At 37.8% G+C, this 25,544-nt stretch overlaps 1 protein-coding gene across 1 annotated transcript in view; it reads right to left on the bottom strand.

Annotated features, from left to right (window-relative positions):
* Positions 1 to 6,577: 6,577 nt before the first annotated feature.
* CHSY3 (chondroitin sulfate synthase 3) overlaps positions 6,578 to 25,544 on the bottom strand; it is a 302,058-nt gene continuing 283,091 nt past the window's right edge. Inside the window, exon 3 of the mRNA XM_059919452.1 lies at positions 6,578 to 8,907. Coding sequence (XP_059775435.1) covers positions 7,345 to 8,907 — 1,563 coding nt within the window. The 3' untranslated portion in view covers positions 6,578 to 7,344. The remainder of the gene's footprint in view (positions 8,908 to 25,544) is intronic.

Here is a 25,544-nt window from a genome sequence, read left to right as displayed (position 1 = left end):
GTAGAAACAATGAAGCATGCATCTTAGAAGCAAAAACTAGTATGTTTGATACATTTATTTAAGAAGTAAGAACAGTGAATTATGCTTTTTAAAAGCATATTTAAAAGTATGTGATTTCATTGCAAAAACTATGTATTCTGTGCAGTTTTAAAGTCTTTCTTTTAGATATTTGTCCCACTATCTGTGAACCTCTTTTTCATATTATACTAATTCTCTCCTTTAAGATGTTTTGAAAACCTGAATTTTAGTATTATGGTCAACCCAGTCATTTGGTGGAGACTGATGCTATCAAGGCAGCAGTTTGAACAAAATGAGATGTTATTTTGGTATATTGTCCCAAGTAAGGCATCAGTGTATGTTTGTTAAGTGAAAGAACTATGGAAGGGAAGAAGGAGGGAAATTCATTTTGCTCACCTGTAAAATGAAGATGTGATACCTACTTTAGAGTTGATGGAGCTCAAAGGAGATGCTGTTTCCCGAATAACAGTGCAAAGTAAGCAAGCACCTAATGAACGGTAGCTGTTTTACTGTTATAATAAGTCAAATAACAAAAAAATCACGTTGCCTTTTCCCCTTCCTTATTAAAATGGCTTCCTGTATGAAGTAACAAAGGGGAGAAGTGGAGACAGAGGGAACTTTCCTTAAGTAAACTGCATGTTGGCTGAGGGGCAGGTGTAACAGAAAAGACGAATGATTGAGAACAATAATGGTTCCTTTTCCTTCTGAGCCCTTTCTGAGCTCTGAGCCTTTTTCAAAGAATTCTGCCTGTCTTAGGTAGAATATGAAAACATAAGCATTATTGATATTGGGAGAACATAGTGTGATAACTGTATCAATCATATAATTATTTGATATTCTTAACCTCCATATAATAATGTCTTACCAGAAAATATATTATAAAATGTATGCAAAAACAAAATGATTTCTAAAAATGCACATTAAGTTTTAGTCATGAAATCTCCTTTCCTTTACATGACTGAATAATTAATTCAATAAATATTTTGATGCAATGCTTTGCCCATTAAAGTACAAACCTGAATTTAATGTTGAACAGATTAATTGAGAAGTTGGAAGCACTTGGAGGGGATCAAAGACTTTCAAACTTCTCTCCCTTCAGTTTCTAGTCTAAATGCTCAAGAGGCAGTGTAAGATCCATGCCCTTGGGATTCCAGTTGGCTAATGAGGAGAAATGATTCCAGCACTAAATAGACCAGGGTTGCTACTGAAAAGAGTTGAAAAACTTATGTTCACTTCAGCCTTCAAACTCATGATTTATACAGTAGTAACTTCTCAAAAGCAACACTAGAAACTTGTAGTCTAAACAATATATAGCTTGTATCAAGTAGTTCTTAAGTGTGGGAGACAGGGAAGAAGCCACTAGCAGAAAAAAGGAAGGAAACTATTAAAAGGAAAAGTAGGTCATCAGCATGTTAGAATGGCATGAAAACTAGGAGGCAAGTGACAAAGAATAATGCAAAGGTATACAATGCACTGCCTCCCCTCTCCCCGCCATTTTCTTAGTATTATGCTTTTAATTAAAATTTTATGTATCACCTATGAAAGGTCTTCCTTTTAGAAATAGGTATTGGAGCCACTTTGGTGGGTATGGGAGGAAAACATTAATGAACTTGTGGCTGATTGTGGTGACAGAGTATTTAATAGATTAGATACAGAAAGTTTTTAATCCTAAAGTTGTGCTATTTATTTTCATTTTTATATGAACTTTTGGACTGAGTTACTTTTGACTCATGTCAAGTTGAACACTTGACGACAGAATCAAGACACAAGAATCAAGGCAGATTCATATGTCTGTATTTGAAAATCACCTACAGATCTTAGATTCTGTTTGGCATATATACATACTTCTCCCTACTTGGATAGAATGAGAAAGTGTGATGTTTGTGGGAATTTAGGGGATAGGAGTTGGGGAAGAACTGAGAATGAGTTGGAGAACAGCCCTGCAGAAGGAGGCCTGATAGTAGTGAGAGGTTTGCTTTCAGGTAATGCATATTTTCACCGTCTCAGAGTTTTTACTTGAGAGTATTGTTCCCAAGCAAGGTCTCAATAAACATTTGCTAATCGGTTAACATTACAGATTAAGAGCAAGTATTCCAGAAAAAAAAAAAAAAAAAAGCTTCTTTCTTTTCCTGTTGAAGTCTTTCTTTTTACAGTAGATCCAACTTAAATAAAAGTTTATCCTTCTAAATTTTATACTTACCAGTTCCTTCAGAACTGATTCTATAAATACTGAGGTTGGGTGGTGACAGCATAGCAAGAATGCATACCAGTGTGCATGAGGGATAATCAAAACTCAGCAGTCTCAGCTTTTACACCAACCTAGGGACTAATCAACAAGGGTTGAATTCGATTGAAATAAAATCCTGCATGGAGAAGAATTCCAAATATAGCACAGATGTTGGCAGCTTCTGACGAGAGAAAGAAACAGGGAAACAGACAATTGGATGTCAAATTGAAGGCAATACTAGAATATCCTGGCATCTTTGTGCCAACACCAGGTGGTTTGCTGCCTGCTGCAGATGTGACTGTATTGCCACCTGGGGGCATGAATTACTGCTGATGTCTCATCATCCCACCACCTGTCGAGTCAACCCCGGCGGCGTGGCTGGTGCCTGAGCAAGGCTGTGGGGCGCAGAGGCAGAGCCCACTGGCATATTCTGGGACTCTGTCCTGCCTCTGCTGTTGCTACTACTCCTCCAGACCTAGGAGGCTTCTGGTCTCAGCACAGCTAGCCTACCTATACTGTACGCTTGACAATGATTAGGGTGCTAATAAAAGTGCAGATGGGGAAGGTAGGCAAGTCAGCAGCACTAAGAACTGATAACAGATCCCTTTATTATCCTTCCGGACCCTACTGTGCCCTGTAATAGCCATAATCACAGACTACTTCCGAAGAGATATGCCATCAATATTTAAGCACAAATGAGAGTTTAAGTGGCCAATTTCCTGGATTACTTGCAGTCCCCTCTTAGAGGTATCCCTTTGGTAAGGCACACTAAGTTCCCGTGACTGGCAGGACCACAGATGTAGTGACTCAGAAAGCATCAGGAGGTAGGGAAGGAAATGTAGATGGCCACAAAATGTAAAGTGTGTTGATGCCCTCATTCCCCCATGCAAATCTCATCATCGTGGCCAAGAAGAAGCCACAAATATTGATACTTTACTGGCTATTTGAGACTCATCTTGATATATCTTACCTGATTAAACATATTTTCTTTTGGGTGAAGAGAGGAAAAGAGGGGAGCCACCAAGTCTCTTTCTAGGTACAAGTCTACCTTAGGTTACACCCTCCAGGACAAGGCAGTCCTAGGTGAGGGCTCAACAGGCCTGGCAGCACTACCGCCTCTCATCTGGGCAATCCAGATGTTAGAAAGGGGCCTCATCTTCTGGGCCCTCCTCCTGGAAGAAGGAATTGCCCAGGGCTAATCTGAATGTAAAACCAGAGTGGCCCAGCTATGGGGCTGCTGACCAGAGATGGGCTTCAGTTTTCTTATACTAAAAACAGAGGGATGGTCTTCCCTGGTGGTGCAGTGGTTAAGAAACTGCCTGCCAATGCAGGGGACATGGGTTCGAGCCCTTGTCTGGGAAGATCCCACATGCCGTGGAGCAACTAGGCCCGTGAGCCACAACTACTGAGCCTGCGCTCTAGAGCCCGTGAGCCACAACTACTGAGCCTGCGCGTCTGGAGCCTGTGTTCCGCAACAAGAGAGGCCACGATAGTGAGAGGCCCGCGCAGCGCGATGAAGGGTGGCCCACGGTTGCCGCAACTAGAGAAAGCCCTCACACAGAAACGAGGACCCAACACAGCCAAAAATAAATAAATAAAAAATAAAAATAAAGGAATTCCTTTAAAAAACAAAAAACAAAAAAAACAGAGGGATGTTATAACTTACCTTTCCAGTGAGCATTTACTCTCTTGGTTGGACTATCAGTCCGCATACTGGGCTATTTCATTCCAGTAGTTCCCATCTATTAACTAGGCACAAAGGGCTCAACTCTTAGATTCAGAAATATCTCAGCTGTGTCATGCTAAGTCTGTTAGGGTAAAGTGACAAATAGTCAAGCAATTATGTGGTGGTGTTCATTGTGGACAGCTTTTGCACTCAGTTGGCTGAGCCCGTGTAGAAGGGCTACTACTGACATTAGGAATTCTGAGCATTTTTTTCCTGCTAGCTGAGGTCCAATGACTTGTGAACAATTAAATAGAAAAAAACCCTTCCCCAAGGGAGTGCTACTCCAAGGAAGCTGGCAAGGTGGGGGAAGACTGAGATTAAAAGCCTAAAAAGCCTCCGACTGAGCAAAAGATCAGCAAACTTATCTCTGTCCAGAATGAGCAAAGAGCAAAGCAAGCTGAATGGCGGATCAAACATGGCCATGGGGTCAGCTGGACCTTTGCTCCCCCGTTGTCCCCTATATGCCCCCAACAACTGAGAAGCCATGGGTTAGAGTGGAAAGACAGGTGCTTTCGATTCAGACAGCAATTAGCATAAATCTTAACTCTACAGCAAGCCAACTGTGTGAACTCAGGACAAGTTACTTAATCACTCATGGCCTCAGTTTCCATATCTGTTGAATGAAGAAAAGAGAATCAGTATTCTGAGAGCTATTGAGAGGATTACATTTAAAAGGATAATATAAGTAAAACATACAGTGTTGTGTTGAGCGAACAAAAGATGATCAATAAGATGATGTTGAAGGTTAATGAAATTGCTGTTGAGGTGGTATTTAAATAGAACATCTGTAGCTGTCCAAATAAGGTGATGCCAAAAACGTACACATACTGTGCTTCAGGCTGCGTTCACATTGTGTTGCCCTTCAACCTTAAGCAATAGACACTACATGGACAGAAAAACACTCTTAATTTTACTAGTATCATTTCGATAAATTTTCAGTCAAGAAATATTGCAGTACCTGAAAAAAATCATAGGAAAGCTTAATGCAAAATTGTAAAATAGAATTTAAGTGCACTTACATTAATTACAGTATAGCGTGCATGTGTGTAATTAAGTTCAAATGAGATCTCTGCATTCCCTTGTTTCATCAGCAAAATTTCATCAGTATAATGGAGAATGCCACTTCGTCCCTGGGCAGGTGCCTCATGACTCTCTAACACTTGGGGGGTTTTAAATTAGGCCTTTGCATTTATTCCTCAGGAAACCTCTCTGCTATTTCAGTTGTCTCAGTTAAAGAAAAGAACAGACCCTGATTTCTTTTCTACATTAATAAAATCATTAATAATTATTATTTAGTAATAGATCTTCCCAAATGACTATCTTTACTGAATATTAATATATTTACTGTAAGGGAAATAAAAGAACATAATGTAGGAAAATAGCTATAAGAAGGGTTTTGTGAAGGCCAGAGACAACATTGGAGCAGAGATCAACTCTGAAATGTTGGCCCTGTCAAGATTTTTAACATATAAAAGTGCCACGAATTCCTTTCTCATGAACCTTACGTTATTAAGATTACACGTTTTAGTCAAGGAAAGTGCCATATTCGTCACAATATTAAGCAATGTTATTTTTTCTGAAGCCCCTAAAATGTCTTCACTAAAAGGGAGTGTTACCATGTAAGAAACCCCATTACTAAGGCAAAGGCTATATGGCCTCTTGGCAATCAGTTCTAAATAATGGTAACAATTTACAATTGCTTTCAAATCAATTTTGATGGAAATTTTAGTGTTCTTGTGTGAAAAAAGAAAATCAAAGTGTAGAACAGTATGTACAAAGTGCTACATTTTGTGTATAAAGAGTGAAAAAATAAATACATGTCTTTTCTGCTTATGAAACTTTAGCCAAGCATGCACACAAACATACATACACCTAAAATGGTGGTCACGTGCGGCTGAGGGCCGATCTGGGTGAATAGAGAGTGAGACTGATAGCTGTAGACATTTAAAATTTTTCTTTGATTTTGGAACTATGCAAATATATTACCTATTTACAAAATGAAATTTTAAAAATATGCCTTCATAAGAGCTTCTTGTACAGATTTTCATTTTTTCTTACATTTCTTGAATGAGATTATGTTTTTCTACAAACTGGGCACCATTGATTCAGTTTTGAGAAAGAATGATATATGAAATTAAATGACATTTTCCTAGGTGTTTTATAAACTGCAGTATTATTTTTGTAAAATTAACTTTATATTTATAATTTCCGCATTTATTTTTGTATCTTTGAGCCGTCTACCAATCCAAATTAAAAGCCGTTTCTGACCTGTTCTTGATTCAGTTTGATCACAAAGCTAATGAGATCGAAGAGGAATACTTCCCATGGACTGTAAATTACTGACTAAAAAACTGCTCATTTTAATCACTTAATGAAGGCTAGGACTTAAAGCATACTGATACAAATATCATGCCCATAATTCCATATTAACTTTTCCAGCCTGTGTAGCAAGCATGTTTTGGTGAGTATGACCATTAAGAAATACATCAAATATGACTAAAAGGAAACAACACAAATTTTTCAGTGTTTTTGAAAAAGAATATTGTTATACCTGTGTTTTATTATAAATAACCAGGTTCTGTCATATTTTATCTTCTTGCCAGCAAATGAAGGACATTGTTTCATAAAGCTTCTAAAATGTACATGAATATTTAATTAAATCATATTTCCTTGAGAAAATAAAATTCATTCGCATTTATAGCAGACAGTTGTGAGGAGCAGATAACTGTCATAAGACCAGGGTAGCCAGTACCGGTTGCTTGTGGAACGAACTGCTCAATTTTTAAAACTTTTTTTTAAAAAATAAACATACAATCATAAGTGTTCATTTACTTTAAAAATTCTAAAGATGAAGAAAATTACTGTCTATATATTTAAGTCCTTGTATAAATTACAAAACTCAAGTTTATGTTACAGAGTCCCTTCCCCATAGGAAGCATAAAGCACTTTTGTGGTACCTTTCACCAGTAAATATTCGTATCACATTGAATTTGACAAACGAAAGAAAAGTCGATATTGCATCTTTAAGCCCCAAGAGAACATTCTTCTAAGCTGTCTCTCATGATGAATGAGCTTCAAAAGTCATTTGATTGCCACAATTTAACTCAATCTCTATCTCAAATATATATAAAAGTAATATACCTATTGACTTCAGTAGAAATCTGAAATATCAGTGAACCGCAGACTCTTCTTGTTTGAGGTCAACAAACACCCTTTGGAAGACAACCAAGAGTAGTTTAAGACCAGGACAACAAAATAAAATTATAACAATAATAATTATAATAATAAAAATAACAATAATAAAATAAAAATAACAACAACCAACAATGAGGTAAACTCCCCTTTAAAAAGGCAATATGTGTTGCCTGGACTGTCAGGAGAGAGTTCGATTGTACCTGACACCCAAATGTTTTTCCAACCACAGTTCAGCCAGTTGCACAGTTGAGGCAAAAGTACTTGCCTTGGATCCTAAGCACATCTTATACTGCTTAGGGTCCAAGTTAGGGTCACAATGAACTGGATGGAAAATATGCACTACTCCTACTTCTTGACTTCTGAAGGGCCTTAAGCCAGATCGAATAACTTTATTGTAGAGATCTACATCTTCCAGTCCCCAGCCTTGTATTGAGGTATCAAATCCACCTGCACCCAGAAGATCACTTTTATAAATACAGGTAATTCCATATCCATAGTCTCTCCAAAATCCAGTCTTCTTTGAGAAGACAAAGTCATTATCAGTGGGAGGACTTCCCCCATTGGTTACCTTTGGGTCATACTGGCTAAAGATGATGGGATAGTACACCTGTTGTCCCTGAATTGTATTGTCTCTACATCGTTGGAGAAAGTCTCCTCTGAAGATCAAGTCAACATCACAAAATAGCAGCAAAGTATCATTGTCAAACTGGGAAGATCCCATTTCAAGACCAAGACCTCTGGAAAACTCTCCCTTCATGGGGATCAGGGTCATTTCTGCTTTAGGGTACTTGTTTTGATACTCTTGTATCAGCTCAATATGCTTGCTGGAATCTTGGCCAGAATCCCTACTGAAAAGGATGATGATCAGCTTTACATTCTGCTTTGGACTAAGACAAGTGTTTTCAAAGTTCTCCATGAATCTCAAGAAAATGTCATACCTTCCAATGAGAGGGACAAGAACATGTATTTTCTTTTCATTGTGCCCTCCCATTTCTTTGGCACCTTGAAAAGAAGATAATATCTTTAAAGAATTAGATATAAAGGAGAATGACTGAGTGTCACGGTTAATACTCTCTACAAGACTGTTGACATCTAGCTCTTCAGTTTCTCTGAAGAAAGGCTTGCTGAACAACTGCTGAAGATAGGCATGACGTCTTACCGGCACAGTCAGTTTCCTCCCCTTGTGTCTTTTGTATAAGAGGAGTAAATCCAAAATGTACTCCACCCCATGCAGGGGATCAACCCTGCGGTAGCCATACTGAATTTCCTTGAAGTCAATGAGCCGTCCTCTACTCTTGGCATTCTCATTGATCATCTCCATCACCTGTAGGACGGTGTCATCCAGCGCTGTTCTCAGGATGCTGCTGATGCTCTGTCGGGGAGGCTGGTTCTCAGATGCTGAGTAAAGGAGCTTCCCTGTCAGGAACTCCCATTCTATCACTTCATCTCTCTCCCGAGGCTGGAAGTGGTTGAAAGAAGGCATCACTCCCAGCTGCTGGTCCTCTTTGCTCACTGCGCTGTTACTGAGCTTGCTCATCAGAGCACTCTCCCGGTGGAGCTGGATGGTGCGGTAGCGAAGTTCAGAAATTTTGCGGCTAAGCATGTAATTATGAAGCCTGTATTGGTAGGCAGGCCTTTTGTTTGGATGAAGTGTTATGGCTGCATGGATTTTGCTGTTGTGAAGGTCTTGGATATAACCCTTCCGATTGTGTTCATAATTTTCATGGAACAGCTGCTGCATCTGAAAAGTAGAAGGAAATCAAGATGTTAGAATAAGTTTAAAATATCAAAGAAAACAAGAATCGACTACACCCATAACCCCATAATGAATCATTGTTGAGGGTGAGACAGGTGGGTAGAGCATGGATTTTCCAAAATAGGGGTTCACTCTGAGGAGTAAACCAATGCCCTGTTTCTTGGAATGGTAATATCAGCCCTAGAGGAGACCTACATTTTATTTAGCATCCTGATATACCATCTTTACAGAGTAAGTTCTTGGTAAGGTAATGTGGAACAGAAACTATATTGATCTGCACTGCCTATTTAAAGGATCATACTCAAAATGCGTGACATCCTTATAAGCCAGAAAATCTCTCTGCTAATCTAGAAAAAGCTCACAACCTCAGGCAGGAACAAAAATGAGATCACACTTCAAACTTCCAGCTGTCTCCTCTGCCAGTCAATAAAGAAACCTCCATCACACCCATTCAAGATAAGTACCAATGGAGGAGGAGAGGCGGTAGAGGAAGAGGAGGGGGAGGAGAGCCAGCAGCGGCAGCAGCATGAGATATCTGCAAATACATTGATTAAAAGGAGGAAAGGAATAGTGCAAACTTAAGAATACATATCCAAAGCAGGAAAACCATAGACAAAACAAAAAAATTAAGGACAATACACTCCTCCCTCCCCTCTCAAAAAGAACTCAAGGAATAGATAAATAAGCTAAGTGAGATAAATAAAACCACTGATACTCATATTATAAGAAGCATAAAAAGAGATTTGTGGAAAACATAGAAAGAAGGGATTTGAGAAAATATAGCAAAATAATAGAAGTTTAAAATATAGGTTAAAAGTATGGGCGTATATGTCTATATACATACACACATATAAATGTATATATTTGATATATATTTAAAAGTTTGTATAAAAGTTTGGATATATATACATACAATAAATAAAATTTTGTTAAAATTTGGGTATACAATACATCTGGATGTATAGTAAAGGAATACAAATATGTACATAAAATATGTCTGAGGGACATATTTCCCTTAAAATAAAGGAAGGTATATATCTATGTGCAATTAGGCCAAGCGGAAAAAAAAAGCAAAATAAACAAACAAAACCCAATTTGGCTGTAAAGTCGGAAAAGAATGAATCTTGCCACAACATTCTCTATAGCAATATTCAATGATGAAAACAATAGAGCACAGCCCAGGAAGAACCCAAGGAAGCAAATTAATGATTCATATTGTACTCAGCCAACCTAGAGCTCAAGTTTTATTGTGAAAAACAAACAGCTCCTAACATGTACGAATGTGTGGCATATCTGTGGTGATAAATTCTCTGACACTCCTCCAATCTAGAGGTGGGGGCTATGTCCCTTTCTTTTGTTATGACTTTAATAAACTACAGTAGAAGTGACACTCTGCCACTTTTCAGACTGGCAGCTGCCACTTGTCTTGTTGAACTCCCACTCTACAGAAGCCACTAAGTAAAAAGTCTGAGTTAGTTAGTTAGATTCCTTGTTGCTGTCCAGAACCTCCAGTAAAATGTGGTATAGCAGATATGCTCTTGTTCCAGTCTCAGCATCAGGAAAGAAGATGTCAACATGGCTCTTTAACACATTAAGGAAGTTCATTTCTATTTCTAGTTTGCTAAGATTTTTACCATGAGTGAATTTTGAAGCTGATCAAATATTTTTTTCTGCATCCATTGAGAAGATTATGTGATGCTTTTTTTTTCTGTTAACATGGTGAATTGCATTGATTCATTTTCTAATATTAAACAACCTTTGTATTCCTTGAATAAACCCAACATGATCTTGATATTCATCCTCTTTATATATCGCTGGAATATATTTGCAAATATTTTGTTTAGGATTTAGTGTGAGAATCCAGTTCTGCCCAATTTGATATCCCCAAATTGATATATACATTCAAGGCAATTCCAATACAAACCCCACCATTTTAAAAAATAATACGTTGCTGCTGATATTAACAGGTTGATTCTAAAATTTATGTAGAAATGAAGTCAAGGATAGTCAAGATAATCTTAAAAAAAGATACACTACAGATCAAAAGTTACAGAAATTTAGATAGTACGATATTGGTACAAGGATAAACAAATAGAAAAAAGGACCAAAATAGTCCATAAGCAAACCTACACATGACATATGATTTATGACTTACGACAAATATGATAGTGGAGAGTAGAGGAAAGGTGGTCTTTTCAGTAATATATATTCATATGGAAAAATGTGAAAGCTGACCCCTACATCCCACAATAAAAAAATGCATCCCAGATGCACTGGTGATATAAAAATGAAAGGTTAAATTTTTTTCTAAAAGTTAACACTAGAAAATATCTGCTTGTGTTTTGGTTAGGTGAATTTTCTTAAATAGGACATAAGGTACTAATCATAAAAATAGATTGGTAAACTGGACTACATTAAAATTAAGAACTCTATTTCTCATAAACACCATTAAGAGATTATAAAAGGTAAACTACAGAGTGAGAGAATATAGTTTTAATAGATCTTACCAAAAAGGACTAATACCCAGAATATATAATGAACTTGTAAAAATTAATAGGGAAGGACAAACCCAGTTTAAAAATGGAAAAAGAGGGCTTCCCTGGTGGCGCAGTGGTTGGGAATCTGCCTGCCAATGCAGGGCACACGGGTTCGAGCCCTGGTCTGGGAGGATCCCACATGCCGCGGAGCAACTAAGCCCGTGAGCCACAACTACTGAGCCTGCGCGTCTGGAGCTTGTGCTCCGCAACGGGAGAGGCCGCGACAGTGAGAGGCCCGCGCACCGCGATGAAGAGTGGCCCCCGCTCGCCGCAACTGGAGAAAGCCCTCGCACAGAAACGAAGACCCAACACAGCCAAAAATAAATAAATAAATTAATTAACTAAAAAAAAAAAAAAAAATGTAAAAAGAATCTTGAATGGGCACTTCACAAAAGAGAATATGTAAAAGCCTGATAAACATACACAAAAACCTTCTCTAGTTCATTCATCATCAGGGTAATGCAATTTAAAGTCACAATGTGATTTTAATCTACAAAAATGGTTAATGACTGATAATGCATTGTGAAAGTAGCAGATTTGGAACTCTCATACACAGCTGGTGGGAATGTAACTTGGTTCAACCACTGTGGAAACTTGTATTGACTAAAATGACCATATACGTTCCCTGTGACTCAGTAATTCTACTCTTAGCTACATGCCCAATACACATACATACATATACCTTAAAATACATACATGTATATATACATACATTTTCATAGCAACATTATTCATAATACCCCCCAAACCGAAAGCAACCCTAATGTACATTGAGAGTAGAATAGATAAATAAACATAATGGAAAACAATATGTCAATTAAAATAAATGAAATACTACTACTCACAACAACATGAACAAACCTCACAAATCACAAACAAGTGAAAGAAACCATATACAAAAGAATACATTTTGTATGATTCTATTCATATGAAATTCAGAAACAGGTAAAGCTAACCTATGCTGTTAGCTGTAAGAACAGTGAGCAAAAATCAAGAAGGTGGGCAGGGAGCTCTGGAGGGCTGGTAATATTCTATTTGTTGACCTAGGTTGTGGTTACACATATACATTTAATTTGTGAACATTCACTGAACTGTTACTTAAGATATGTTTGTTATACTACAATTAATAAATGACTTTTTAAAATATGCATATACATGCATGTGGAGTTAGGTAGGTTTTTCTGATATGTATGTATATAAATGTGTGTGGATATGTGAGGAGAGAGAGAGAATATGAATATCAGAGAAGTTTTCATAGAGAAGATGACCTAAAAGGTATAAGACCAATACCATGGCAGATTCTTTATCTCCAGTATTTCACCTGGTTCTTATTCTATACTCAGAGAGATTTTCAAATCAACATCATCTGACCTTGAAGAATATAACCCTAGATATTTTGAGACGGATTTTGGACTTGATTCAAGACACAGTAGTTTAGTTACATCCAGTATTTTTTTTTCGAAAAACACAAGCCAATTTTTATTTGAAACTTTGATGTTAAATTAAATCCATATAAGTGGGCTGTTATATCTCCATTTTTGTATTATTTTTTAAAAAAATTTTATTGGCGTATGGTCACTTTACAATGTTGTATTAGCCTCCACTGCACAACAAAATGAATCAGCCATGTATTATTGTTTTTTACCTGAATTTGCTTCAATATTTTACTTTATGTAATTTTTCCATGGATTTTTTTGGTATGCAACAAGATTAAAAAAAATCTAATGGCATATAGAATACTAATTATACCACCTCTAAAAAGTATTGGCTCTCTGAAACTATTCTTTCTTGAGGCCTGCTTTATGTTACTAAGAAAAGGGAACATGCTAAATTAAATAGGAAACATTGCTCAGAAGCAGACTGTTAAATTGTAGATTTACCTAGCTCCTTTAGTGATACTGAAGTGATTAATACTGCACAACTTGATAAAGGTGACATTTGTTATAGAAGAAAAAATATCTTAGTATTAAAATGTTTAACTAACTTGCACCACTCACATCATTACAACCCAAGTTGCCTATATAGTGCTTATTTTTCTAGTGTATTCCTTTGCAGAAATATTACAAGCAGACAAAGTCAGGGAGGGTGGCAATCCTTAAAAATAGCACATTCACACATACTCTAGGTAGTGAGGTAATGACTAGAACATAGTGAATTTATGCCATATTTTCCATTAAGAAGCATAGAGGATATCCGTATTTTCTGTCTGTATGTAGGGAGGACCAAACTATGCAGGATGGAGAGGAGAATAAAATTAGCCAGATCTGAACTTGAGTACTGGCTCCACCATTTCATTTTTGAATTTTGAATTTTCTTTTATTTATTTTTTTAAACAGCAGGTTCTTATTAGTTATCTATTTTATACATATTAGTGTATATGTGTCAATCCCAATCTCCCAATTCATCAGACCACCATAACCCCCCGCCGCCACTTTCCCCCCTTGGTGTCCATACGTTTGTTCTGTACATCTGTGTCTCAATTTCTACCCTGCAAACCGGTTCATCTGTACCATTTTTCTAGGTTCCACATATATGTGTTAATATACGATATTGGTTTTTCTCTTTGACTTACTTCACTCTGTATGACAGTCTCTAGATCCATCCACATCTCTGCAAATGACCGAACTTCATTCCTTTTTATGCCTGGGTAATATTCCATTGTATACATGTACCACATCTTCTTCATCCAGTCATCTGTTGATGAGCATTTAGGTTGCTTCCATGACCTGGCTATTGTAAATAGTGCGGCAATGAACATTGGGGTGCATGTGTCTTTTTGAATTATGGTTTTCTCTGGGTATATGCCCAGTAGTGGGATTTCTGGGTCATATGGTAGTTCTATTTTTAGATTTTTAAGGAACCTCCATACTGTTCTCCATAGTGGCTGTATCAATTTTCATTCCCACCAACAGTGCAAGAAGGTTTCCTTTTCTCCACACCCTCTCCAGCATTTGTTGTTTGTAGATTTTCTGATGATGCCCATTCTAACTGGTGCGAGGTGATAACTCATTGTAGTTTTGATTTGCATTTCTCTAATGATTAGTGATGTTGAGCATCCTTTCATGTGTTTGTTGGCAGTCTGTATATCTTCTTTGGAGAAATGTCTATTTAGGTCTTCTGCCTATTTTTGGTTGGGTTTGTTTTTTTAATATTGAGCTACATGAACTGCTTATATATTTTGGAGATTAATCCTTTGTCCATTGATTCGTTTGCAAATATTTTCTCCCATTCTGAGGGTTGTCTTTTCGTCTTGTTTGTAGCTTCCTTTGCTTTGCAAAAGCTTTTAAGATTCATTAGGTCCCATATGTTTTTGTTTTTATTTCCATTACTCTAGGAGGTGGGTCAAAAAAGATCTTGCTGTATTTATGTGATTTCTTCTTACGTTTTATAGTGTCCGGTCTTACATTTAGGTCTCTAATCCATTTTGAGTTTATTTTTGTGTACGGTGTTAGGTAGTGTTCTAATTTCATTCTTTTAAATGTAGCTGTCCAGTTTTCCCAGCACCACTTATTGAAGAGACTGTCTTTTCTCCATTGTATATCTTTGCCTCCTTTGCCATAGATTAATTGACCATAGGTGCATGGGTTTAATCTCTGGGCTTACTATCCTGTTCCATTGATCTACATTTCTGTTTCTGTGCCAGTACCATATTGCCTTGATTACTGTACCTTTGTAGTATAGTCTGAAGTCAGGGAGCCTGATTCCTCCAGCTCACTTTTTTCCCCTCAAGACTGCTTTGGCTATTTGGGGTCTTCTGTGTCTCCATACAAATTTTAAGTTTTTTTGTTCTAGTTCTGTAAAAAATGCCACTGGTAATTTGATAGGGATTGTGTTGCATCTGTAGATTGCTTTGGGTAGTGTACTCATTTTCACAATATTGATTCTTCCAATCCAAGAATATGGTATATCTCTCCATCCGTTTGTGTCATCTTTGATTTCTTTCATCAGTGTCTTATAGTTTTCTGAGTACAGGTCTTTTACCTCCTTAGGTAGGTGTATTCCTAGGTATTTTATTCTTTTTGTTGCAATGGTAAATGGGATTGTTTCCTTATTTCTCTTTCTGATATTTCCTTGTTAGTGTATAGGAATGCAAGAGATTTTTGTGAATTAATTTTGTATCCTGCAACTTTACCAAATTCATTGACTAGCTCTAGTAGTTTTCTGGTGGTATCTTTAGGATTCTCTATGTATAGTATCACGTCATCTGCAAACAGTGACAGTTTTACTTCTGCTTTTCCAACTTGTATTCCTTTTATTTCTTTTTCTTCTCTGATTGCCGGGGCTAGGACTTCCAAAACTATGTTGAATAATAGTGGCAAGAGCGGACATCCTTGTCTTGCTCCTGACCTTAGAGGAAATGCTTTCAGTTTTTCACCATTGAGAATGATGTTTGCTGTGGGTTTGTTGTATATGGCCTTTATTACGTTAAGGTAAGTTCCCTCTATGCCCACTTTCTGGAGAGTTTTTATCATAAATGGGTGTTGAATTTTGTCAAAAGCTTTTTCTGCATCTATTGAGATGATCATATGGTTTTTCTTCTTCAATTTATTAATATGGTGTATCACATTGACTGATTTGCGTATGTTGAAGAATCCTTGCATCCCTGGGATAAATCCCCCTTGATCATGGGGTATGATCCTTTTAATGTGTTGTTGGATTCTGTTTGCTAGTATTTTGTTAAGGATTTTTGCATCTATATTCATCAGTGATATTGGCCTGTAGTTTTCTTTGTGACATCTTTGTTTGGTTTTGGTATCAGGGTGATGGTGGCCTTATAGAATGAGTTTGGGAGTGTTCCTTCCTCTGCAATTTTTTGGAAGAGTTTGAGAAGGACAGGTGTTAGCTCTTCTCTAAATGTTTGATAGAATTCACCTATGGAGCCATCTGGTCCTGGACTTTTGTTTGTTGGAAGATTTTTAATCACAATTTCCATTTCATTACTTGTGATTGGTCTGTTCATATTTTCTATTTTTTCCTCGTTCAGTCTTGGAAGGTTATATCTTTCTAAGAATTTGTCCATTTCTTCCAGGTTGTCCATTTTATTGGCATAGAGTTGCTTGTAGTAGTCTCTTAGGATGCTTTGTATTTCTGCGGTGTCTGTTGTAACTTCTCCTTTTTCATCTCTAATTTTATTGATTTGAGTCCTCTCCCTCTTTTTCTTGGTGAGTCTGGCTAAAGGTTTATCAATTTTGTTTATCTTCTCAAAGAACAAGTTTTTAGTTTTATTGATCTTTGCTATTGTTTTCTTTGTTTCTATTTCATTTATTTCTGCTCTGATCTTTATGATTTCTTTCCTTCTACTAACTGTGGGTTTTATTTGTTCTTCTTTCTCTAGTTCCTTTAGCTGTAAGGTTAGATTGTTTATTTGAGATGTTTGTTGTTTCTTGAGGTAGGCTTGTATTGCTATAAACTTCCCTCTTAGAACTGCTTTTGCTGCATCCCATAGGTTTTGGATTGTCGTGATTTGTTGTAAATTGTCTCTAGGTATTTTTTGATATCCTCTTTGATTTCTTCAGTGATCTCTTGGTTATTTAGTAATGTATTGTTTAGTCTCCATATTTTTGTGTTTTTTACGTTTTTTCCCCCATAATTGATTTCTAATCTCATAGCGTTGTGGTCAGAAAAGATGCTTGATATGATTTCAATTTTCTTAAATTTACCGAGGCTTGATTTGTGACCCAAAATGTGATCTATCCTGGAGAATGTTCCGTGTACACTTGAGAAGAAACTGTAATCTGCTGTTTTTGGATTGAACGTCCTATAAATATCAATTAAATCTATCTGGTCTATTCTGTCATTTAAAGCTTGTGTTTCCTTATTAATCTTCTGTGTGGATGATCTGTCCATTGGTGTAAGTGAGGTGTTAAAGTCCCCCACTATTACTGTGTTACTGTCGATTTCCTCTTTTATAGTTGTTAGCAATTGCCTTATGTATTGAGGTGCTCCTATGTTGGGTGCATATATATATATAACTGTTATATCTTCTTCTTGATTTGATCCTTTGATCATTATGTAGTGTCCTTGGCTCCACCATTTCTAAGCCATTTCCTAGCCAATCTGTGTACATCTCAGTCTCCTAATCTATAAAAGGGAAAATGCCAACCACCTCAATGTATATTAAAATGTTGCTCAATAGGACAAAAAAAAAATATATATATACACATATATACATATATATATGTTTATACACATACAGTGCTTAACATCGTGTCTGGTATATAGAAAACAGTCAAAAAAAGGGTTTGTCAGCCTCCTCCTGAGATTGCTCTTTTTGGCTAGGAGTTTTCAGAGGCTGAGAGTAGCACCCTCTAGGCTTGCTCCATGTTTGCTCACTTCTGGAAATGCTTGGGAACAGTTATAATTTGGCCACATACACTCACTGCTTCAATGTATCTAACATGCCATTAGGCACCTTCTCCTAACAAAAGTCCTCAACATTTTACTACCAGAAAGATAAATTATTGTGGGGGTTTCAGGAAACAAGGTTCAAGAGCGTTAAGTGATTTAACCAAGGGTCGACTGAGAGTAATGAGGTTATGACTAAAAACTAGAATAAGCAGTCAGTTTTGCTAGTTATCACACTAAATTTTTAATGTAGCAAAATTGCTTTAAGAAAAAGTATAAAATACACATTTTAAATTATATTAGCTTGTTTGAAATAATTCAGGGCTTCATTTCCTTTACAGAATTTTCAATTGACTTCATGGTACTTCTAGAGCCTTATACTGAAAGGGAAAATCATTTCACACTAACAAAATCACAATGGCAAGTGACATCAATATGTCCTGACTGACCCCAGTGTTTTAAGTGTATCACCCAAAATCTCATCCTCTGAGAAGGAAATTATCTGAGAAGTTACAGAAAAATCTATTATAAAAATCAGAGAGTGGAAGAGTAAATGCCAAGATACAGCTGTATGTTATTATTAATCTGCTACATTAAATTTCCATTTCTTTTAGATTTATTAATGATAACATAGCATATGGGAAAACTGGACAGCTACATGTAAAAGAATGAAATTAGAACACTCCCTAACACCATACACACAAATAAAGTCAAAATGCATTAAAGACCTAAATGTAAGGCCAGGCACTATAAAACTCTTAGAGGAAAACATAGGCAGAACAATCTATGACATAAATTACAGCAAGAGCCTTTTTGACCCACGTCCTAGAGAAATGGAAATAAAAACAAAAATAAATGGGACCTAGTGAAACTTAAAAGCTTTTGCACAGCAAAGGAAACCAAAAACAAGATGAAAAGAAAACCCTCAGAATGGGAGAAAATATTTGCAAATGAAGCAACTGACAAAGGATTAATTTCCAAAATACACAAGCAGCTCATGCAGCTCAATGTCAAAAAAACAAACAACCCAATCCAAAAATGGGCAGAAGACCTAAATAGACATTTCACCAAAGAAGATATACAGATTGCCAACAAACACGTGAAATGATGCTCAATATCACTAATCATTAGAGAAATGCCAATCAAAACTACAATGAGGTATCACTTCACACCAGTCAGAATGGCCATCATCAAATAATCTACAAACAATAAATGCTGGAGAGGGTGTGGAGAAAAGGGAACCATCTTGCACTGTCGGTGGGAATGTAAATTGATACAGCCACTATGGAGAACAGTATGGAGATTCCTTAAAAAGCTAAAAATAGAACTACCATATGACCCAGCAATCCCACTACTGGACATATACCCTGAGAAGACCATAATTCAAAAAGAGTCATGTACCACAATGTTCATTGCAGCTCTATTTACAATAACCAGGACATGGAAGCAACCTAAGTGTCCATGGACAGATGAATGGATAAAGAAGATGAGGCACATGTATACAATGGAATATTACTCAGCCATAAAAAGAAATGAAATTGATTTTTTTGTAGTGAGGTGGATGGACCTAGAGCCTCTCCTACAGTGTGAAGTTAGTCAGAAAGAGGAAAACAAATACCGTATGCTAACACATATATATGGAATCTAAAAAAAAAAAAAAAAAAAAAATGGTTCTGAAGAACCTAGGTGCAGGACAGGAATAAAGACGCAGATGTAGAGAATAGACTTGAGGACACGGGGAGGGGGAAGGGTAAGCTGGGACGAAGTGAGAGAGTGGCATGGACATATATACACTACCAAATGTAAAACAGATAGCTAGTGGGAAGCAGCCGCATAGCACAGGGAGATCACTCGGTGCTTTGTGACCACCTAGAGGGGTGGGATAGGGAGGGTGGGAGGGAGACGCAAGAGGGAAGAGATATGGGGATATATGTATATGTATAGCTGATTCACTTTGTTATACAGCAGAAACTAACACATCATTGTAAAGCAATTATACTCCAATAAAGATGTTAAAAAAAATAATGATAACATAGCATAGATAGTTTCCTGAATGATCATAGCTATGTAAATAAAGGACTTCATTTCAACAATTAAAATCTTGAAAGAAATACTAAGAAGTTGACAGCAAACAGGGACAAGGTAACTTCTGGAGCATTGCAAAGCTTGTAAAAGTAGCAAAAGGCCAAGCAGAGCTCTGTCAGTGGCAAAAGGGTTCAAGGACAGTAGACCTAAAAAATAACCAAGAAAAATATACTGCCTGACAGTGCAGGCCGTAAAACCTATTCTATATATACAGCTGTGGGTGCAGAAACTGAGGTGACCTGTGCTGGCAGAACAAGCCCCTCCTGGAAGTATTTTGTTTCAGAGAAGTAGAAGAAAAGTAGAAGAGACAGAGCTACAGAAAGTAAAGAATTGAACAGTTAAACCATGTCTTCATGAAGCAGCTTTAACCTGAGGCAGCAGAGAACCCAATGCCTTTTCTCTGTGGAAATCAGAAACCTTAGAATGGTAATAAACATCTCTGCCAAAATATATCTATGGTGAAGGGCTTGTCCAGGGAAGAGTATTGATAATTTTTCCAGAGATAAGTATGTTTTCTAAAAAAGGGATATAGTACAGAACTAACACAAAGTTTCTGTAAGAAAAAAAGACTAGATGAAAATCAGCCCCACACCCCCCCCAGAAAAGAAGCCATGAAACTGAGGAAAACATTAAACGACTGTTCTAAAAAACATAAGAAGCATTTTCCTCTCTCTTGGAAAACAACGAAGTAGAAATATAAGATCTCAGGAATGTGATGGTACAGATGAAATGGCAGTTCACAGAACTAAGAAATAAAGAACACAAAATAAACTATCATAGACGTGAAAACAAAGTCATAAGGAAAATAAAGAATAAACACTGTGGAAGGCTCAGTTAGGATGGAAGAGATAGAAATTAAGAAAGCTAAAATAAAGAGTTATGACGGTTTAGAGAGAAACAATTCAGGACTTAGAAAAGTACTTGGTATAGACTAGAGTGCTATTAATAAGAGTTATAATAAGAGTAAGCTATTATTACTATCATAGTTGTTACTTGTTTTTACTACTATTATTATTAGTGTAAGTATTGAATAAATGAGTAAACGAGAATGGCCTTGATTAAGTTTTCCCTAGAAAATAATTCAAATAGGCTCAGTACAGCCATCATTTAACTTCAGATCATCATCTAAAAACTAAAGGACTGAATTGTCTTCATAAGGTCTCTGCTGAAATGAAGGGGAAATAAGAGGCCATGTAATTATTGGAAAGCTTTGTGTTCTTTATTAAGAAAATAATCGCATTAATTTTTTTTATGAAGGAGAAAATGTCCTTAATTTATTTCTATAAAGAAGCTATTTCAATTTATTGCAATGTCTTTTGTTCCTATTATGTCACTTCATTTTTCCTAAAAAGGATTTTCTATTCAATAACTTAGAAAATTCTCTTTGAGTCTCTTCCTATATATGATTAAGAAGGATTTAGGAAAAGAAGGTATTCTTGTTCGAGGAAGTACAGACTCTATAAATTAGAATAATTTATGAAGGTGAACAAGGAAATAATAAATCATTAAAGATGTATAAAATATAATGGTGACTACGTACCTAAGGGTTGGGTAATTTGCCTTGCAAATATTTAAACTCATTTTACTCTCTATGATTTAGTTATAGTTCTACATAACTAAATGGAGAGTCTTGCTGCCCTTAATGCAAATGCCTAATGATCTGTCTTTTATAAGACCAGTAAATATAAACGTTCTGAGCAAAATAGTAAACTTTTAAATTAACACTATTATTTCCCCTCAATTATTATCTTCAAATATTAACAGTGAAGTTCTTAAACTATGTCCTACTTCTCTGGTAATAATGACACAATGAAAACAGTACCTAATTCTAAATATTAAGGAGAAGAAAGGTTTGGGAAAAATAAATATTCATATATCATTCTATAATTATAGACAGAATGAAAAAATGTTAAAGGGTATATAGTTTGAGTAAGTTTTGAAATTTGAAAGGAAAGATCTAGTTTAAGTATAAGATATACCCTTCTTCATGTTTGTCACATAAAATTAACAGCATTACATATTTTGCTACTAAGATTTATAAAAATAATAGCACCTTGGAAATAGCCACATGTAATATACAAACTCTACTTTAAAAATTCATTGTACACAAGTAATAAAATTGCACGAAATTACACATGTGTATGCACACACAAATAAATATAAGAAAAACTGGGGAAATTTAAATAAGATCAGTGGAATATATTAATGTCAGTATACTGGTTGGGAAACTTCACTACAGTTTTGCAAGATTTTGCCATTGGGGGAAACTGCTTAATGGATCCATGGGATTTCTTTGCATAATTTTTTAACAGCTGTATGTGAATCAATAATTATCTCGGGGGGAGGAGAGAAGATGGCGGAAGAGTAAGACGCGGAGATCACCTTCCTTCCCACAGATACAGTAGAAATACATCTACACGTGGAACTGCTCCTACAGAACACCCACTGAACGCTGGCAGAAAACGTCAGACCTCCCAAAAGGCAAGAAACTCCCCCCGTACTTGGGGAGGGCAAAAGAAAAAAGAAATAACAGAGACAAAAGAATAGGGACGGCACCTGCACCAGTGGGAGGGAGCTGTGAAGGAGGAAAGATTTCCACGCACTAGGAGCCCCTTCGCGGGCAGAGACTGCGGGTGGCAGAGGGGAAGCTTCAGAGCCACGGAGGAGAGCGCAGCCACAGGGGTGCGGAGGGCAAAGCGGAGAGATTCCCGCACTTCCCGCACGGAGGCTCGGCGCTGACCAGCACTCACCAGCCCGAGAGGCTTGTCTGCTCAGCCGCCGGGGCGGGCGGGGCTGGGAGCTGAGGCTCGGGCTTCGGTCGCAGGGAGAGGACTGGGGTTGGCGGCGTGAACACAGCCTGAAGGGGTTAGTGCACCACAGCTAGCTGGGAGGGAGTCCGGGAAAAAGTCTGCAGCTGCCGAAGAGGCAAGAGACTTTTTCTTCCCTGTTTCCTGGTGCGCGAGGAGAGGGGATTCAGAGCGCCGCCTAAACGAACTCCAGAAACTGGCGCGAGCCGCGGCTATCAGCGCGGACCCCAGAGACGGGCGTGAGACGCTGGGGCTGCTGCCGCCGCCTCCAAGAAACCTGTGTGCGAGCACAGATCACTCTCCACACCGCCCCTCCCGGGAGCCCGTGCAGCCCGCCACTGCCAGGGTCCCGTGATCCAGGGACAACATCCCCCGGGAGAACGCACTGCGCGCCTCAGGCTGCTGCAACGTCACACCGGCCTCTGACGCCGCAGGCTCGCCCCACCTCCTCTGTACCCCTCCCTCCCCGCGGCCTGGGTGAGCCAGAGCCCCCGAAGCAGCTGCTCCTTTAACCCCGTCCTGTCTGGGCGGGGAACAGACGCCCTCAGGCGACCTACACGCAGAGGCGGGTCCAAATCCAAAGCTGATCCCCAGGAGCTGTGCGAACAGAGAAGAGGAGGGGAAATCTGTCCCAGCAGCCTCAGAAGAAGCGGATTAAAACTCCACAAACAACTTGATGTGCCTGCATCTGTTGAATACCTGAATAGACAACGAATCATCCCAAATTCAGGAGGTGGACTTTGGGAGCAGGATATATTAATTTTTCCCCTTTTCCTTTTTTTTTTGTGAGTGTATATGCATATGCTTCTGGGGGAGATTTTGTCTGTATAGCTTTGCTTTACAATAGCTTTATTTTACTTCACTATATTATAGCTTCTTTCTTTCTTTTCTTTCTTTCTTTCTTTCCTTCCTTCCTTCCTTCCTTCCTCCTTCCTTCCTTCCTTCCTTCCTTTCTTTCTTTCTTTCTTTCTATTTTTTGTCCCTTTTACTCTGAGCCGTGTGGACGAAAGGCTCTTGGTGCTTCAGCCAGGCATCAGGGCCGTACCTCGGAGGTGGGAGAGCCAACTTCAGGACACTGGTCCACAAGAGGCCTCCCAGCTCCACGTAATACCAAACGGCAAAAATCTCTCAGAGATCTCCATCTCAACATCAAGACCCAGCATCACTCAATGACCAGCAAGCTACAGTGCTGAACACCCTATGCCAAACAACTAGCAAGACAGGAACACAGCCTCATCCATTAGCAGAGAGGCTGCCTAAAATCATAATAAGGCCACAGACACCCCAAAATACACCACCAGACGTGGACGTGCCCACCAGAAAGACAAGATCCAGCCTCATCCACCAGAGCTCAGGCACTAGTTCCCTCCACCAGGAAGCCTACACAACCCACTGAACCAACCTTAGCCACTGGGGACAGATACCAAAAACAACGGGAACTACAAACCTGCAACCTGTGATAAGGAGACCCCAAACACAGTAAGATAAGCAAAATGAGATGACAGAAAAACACACAGCAGATGAAGGAGCAGGGTCAAAACACACTAGACTTAACAAATGAAGAGGAAATAGGTAGTCTACCTGAAAAAGAATTCAGAATAATGATAGTAAGAATGATCCAAAATCTTGGAAATAGAATAGACAAAATGCAAGAAGCATTTAACAAGGACGTAGAAGAACTAAAGAGGAATCAAGCAATGATGAAAAACACAATAAATGAAATTAAAAATACTCTAGATGGGATCAATAGCAGAATAACTGAGGCAGAAGAAAGGATAAGTGACTTGGAAGATAAAATGGTGGAAATAACTACTGCAGAGCAGGATAAAGAAAAAAGAATGAAAAGAACTGAGGACAGTCTCAGAGACCTCTGGGACAACATTAAACGCACCAACATTCGAATTATAGGGGTCCCAGAAGAAGAAGAGAAAAAGAAAGGGACTGAGAAAATATTTGAAGAGATTATAGTTGAAAACTTCCCTAATATGGGAAAGGAAATAGTTAATCAAGTCCTGGAAGCACAGAGAGTCCCATACAGGATAAACCCAAGGAGAAACACGCCAAGACACATATTAATCAAACTGTCAAAAATTAAATATAAGGAAAACATATTAAAGGCAGCAAGGGAAAAAAAACAAATAACACACAAGGGAATCCCCATAAGGTTAACATCTGATCTTTCAGCAGAAACTCTGCAAGCCAGAAGGGAGTGGCAGGATATACTTAAAGTGATGAAGGAGAAGAACCTACAACCAAGATTACTCTACCCAGCAAGGATCTCATTCAAATGTGATGGAGAAATTAAAACCTTTACAGACAAGCAAAAGCTGAGAGAGTTCAGCACTACCAAACCAGCTTTACAACAAATGCTAAAGGAACTTCTCTAGGCAAGAAACACAAGAGAAGGAAAACACCTACAATAACAAACCCAAAACATTTAAGAAAATGGGAATGGGAACATACATATCGATAATTACCTTGAATGTAAATGGATTAAATGCTCCCACCAAAAGACACAGGCTGGCTGAGATGGATACAAAAACAAGACCCATATATATGCTGTCTACAAGAGACTCACTTCAGACCTAGAGACACATACAGACTGAAAGTGAGGGGATGGAAAAAGATATTCCATGCAAATGGAAATCAAAAGAAAGCTGGAGTAGCAATTCTCATATCAGACAAAATAGACTTTAAAATAAAGACTATTACAAGAGACAAAGAAGGACACTATATAATGATCAAGGGATCGATCCAAGAGGAAGGTATAACAATTGTAAATATTTATGCACCCAACATAGGAGCACCTCAATACATAAGGCAAGTACTAACAGCCATAAAAGTGGAA

This window comes from Balaenoptera ricei, chromosome 3 (assembly GCF_028023285.1).
Source record: "Balaenoptera ricei isolate mBalRic1 chromosome 3, mBalRic1.hap2, whole genome shotgun sequence".
NCBI lineage: Eukaryota > Metazoa > Chordata > Mammalia > Artiodactyla > Balaenopteridae > Balaenoptera > Balaenoptera ricei.
The sequence above is the reverse complement of the archived record's forward strand: the minus strand, read 5'-3'. Positions and strand labels throughout refer to the sequence as shown.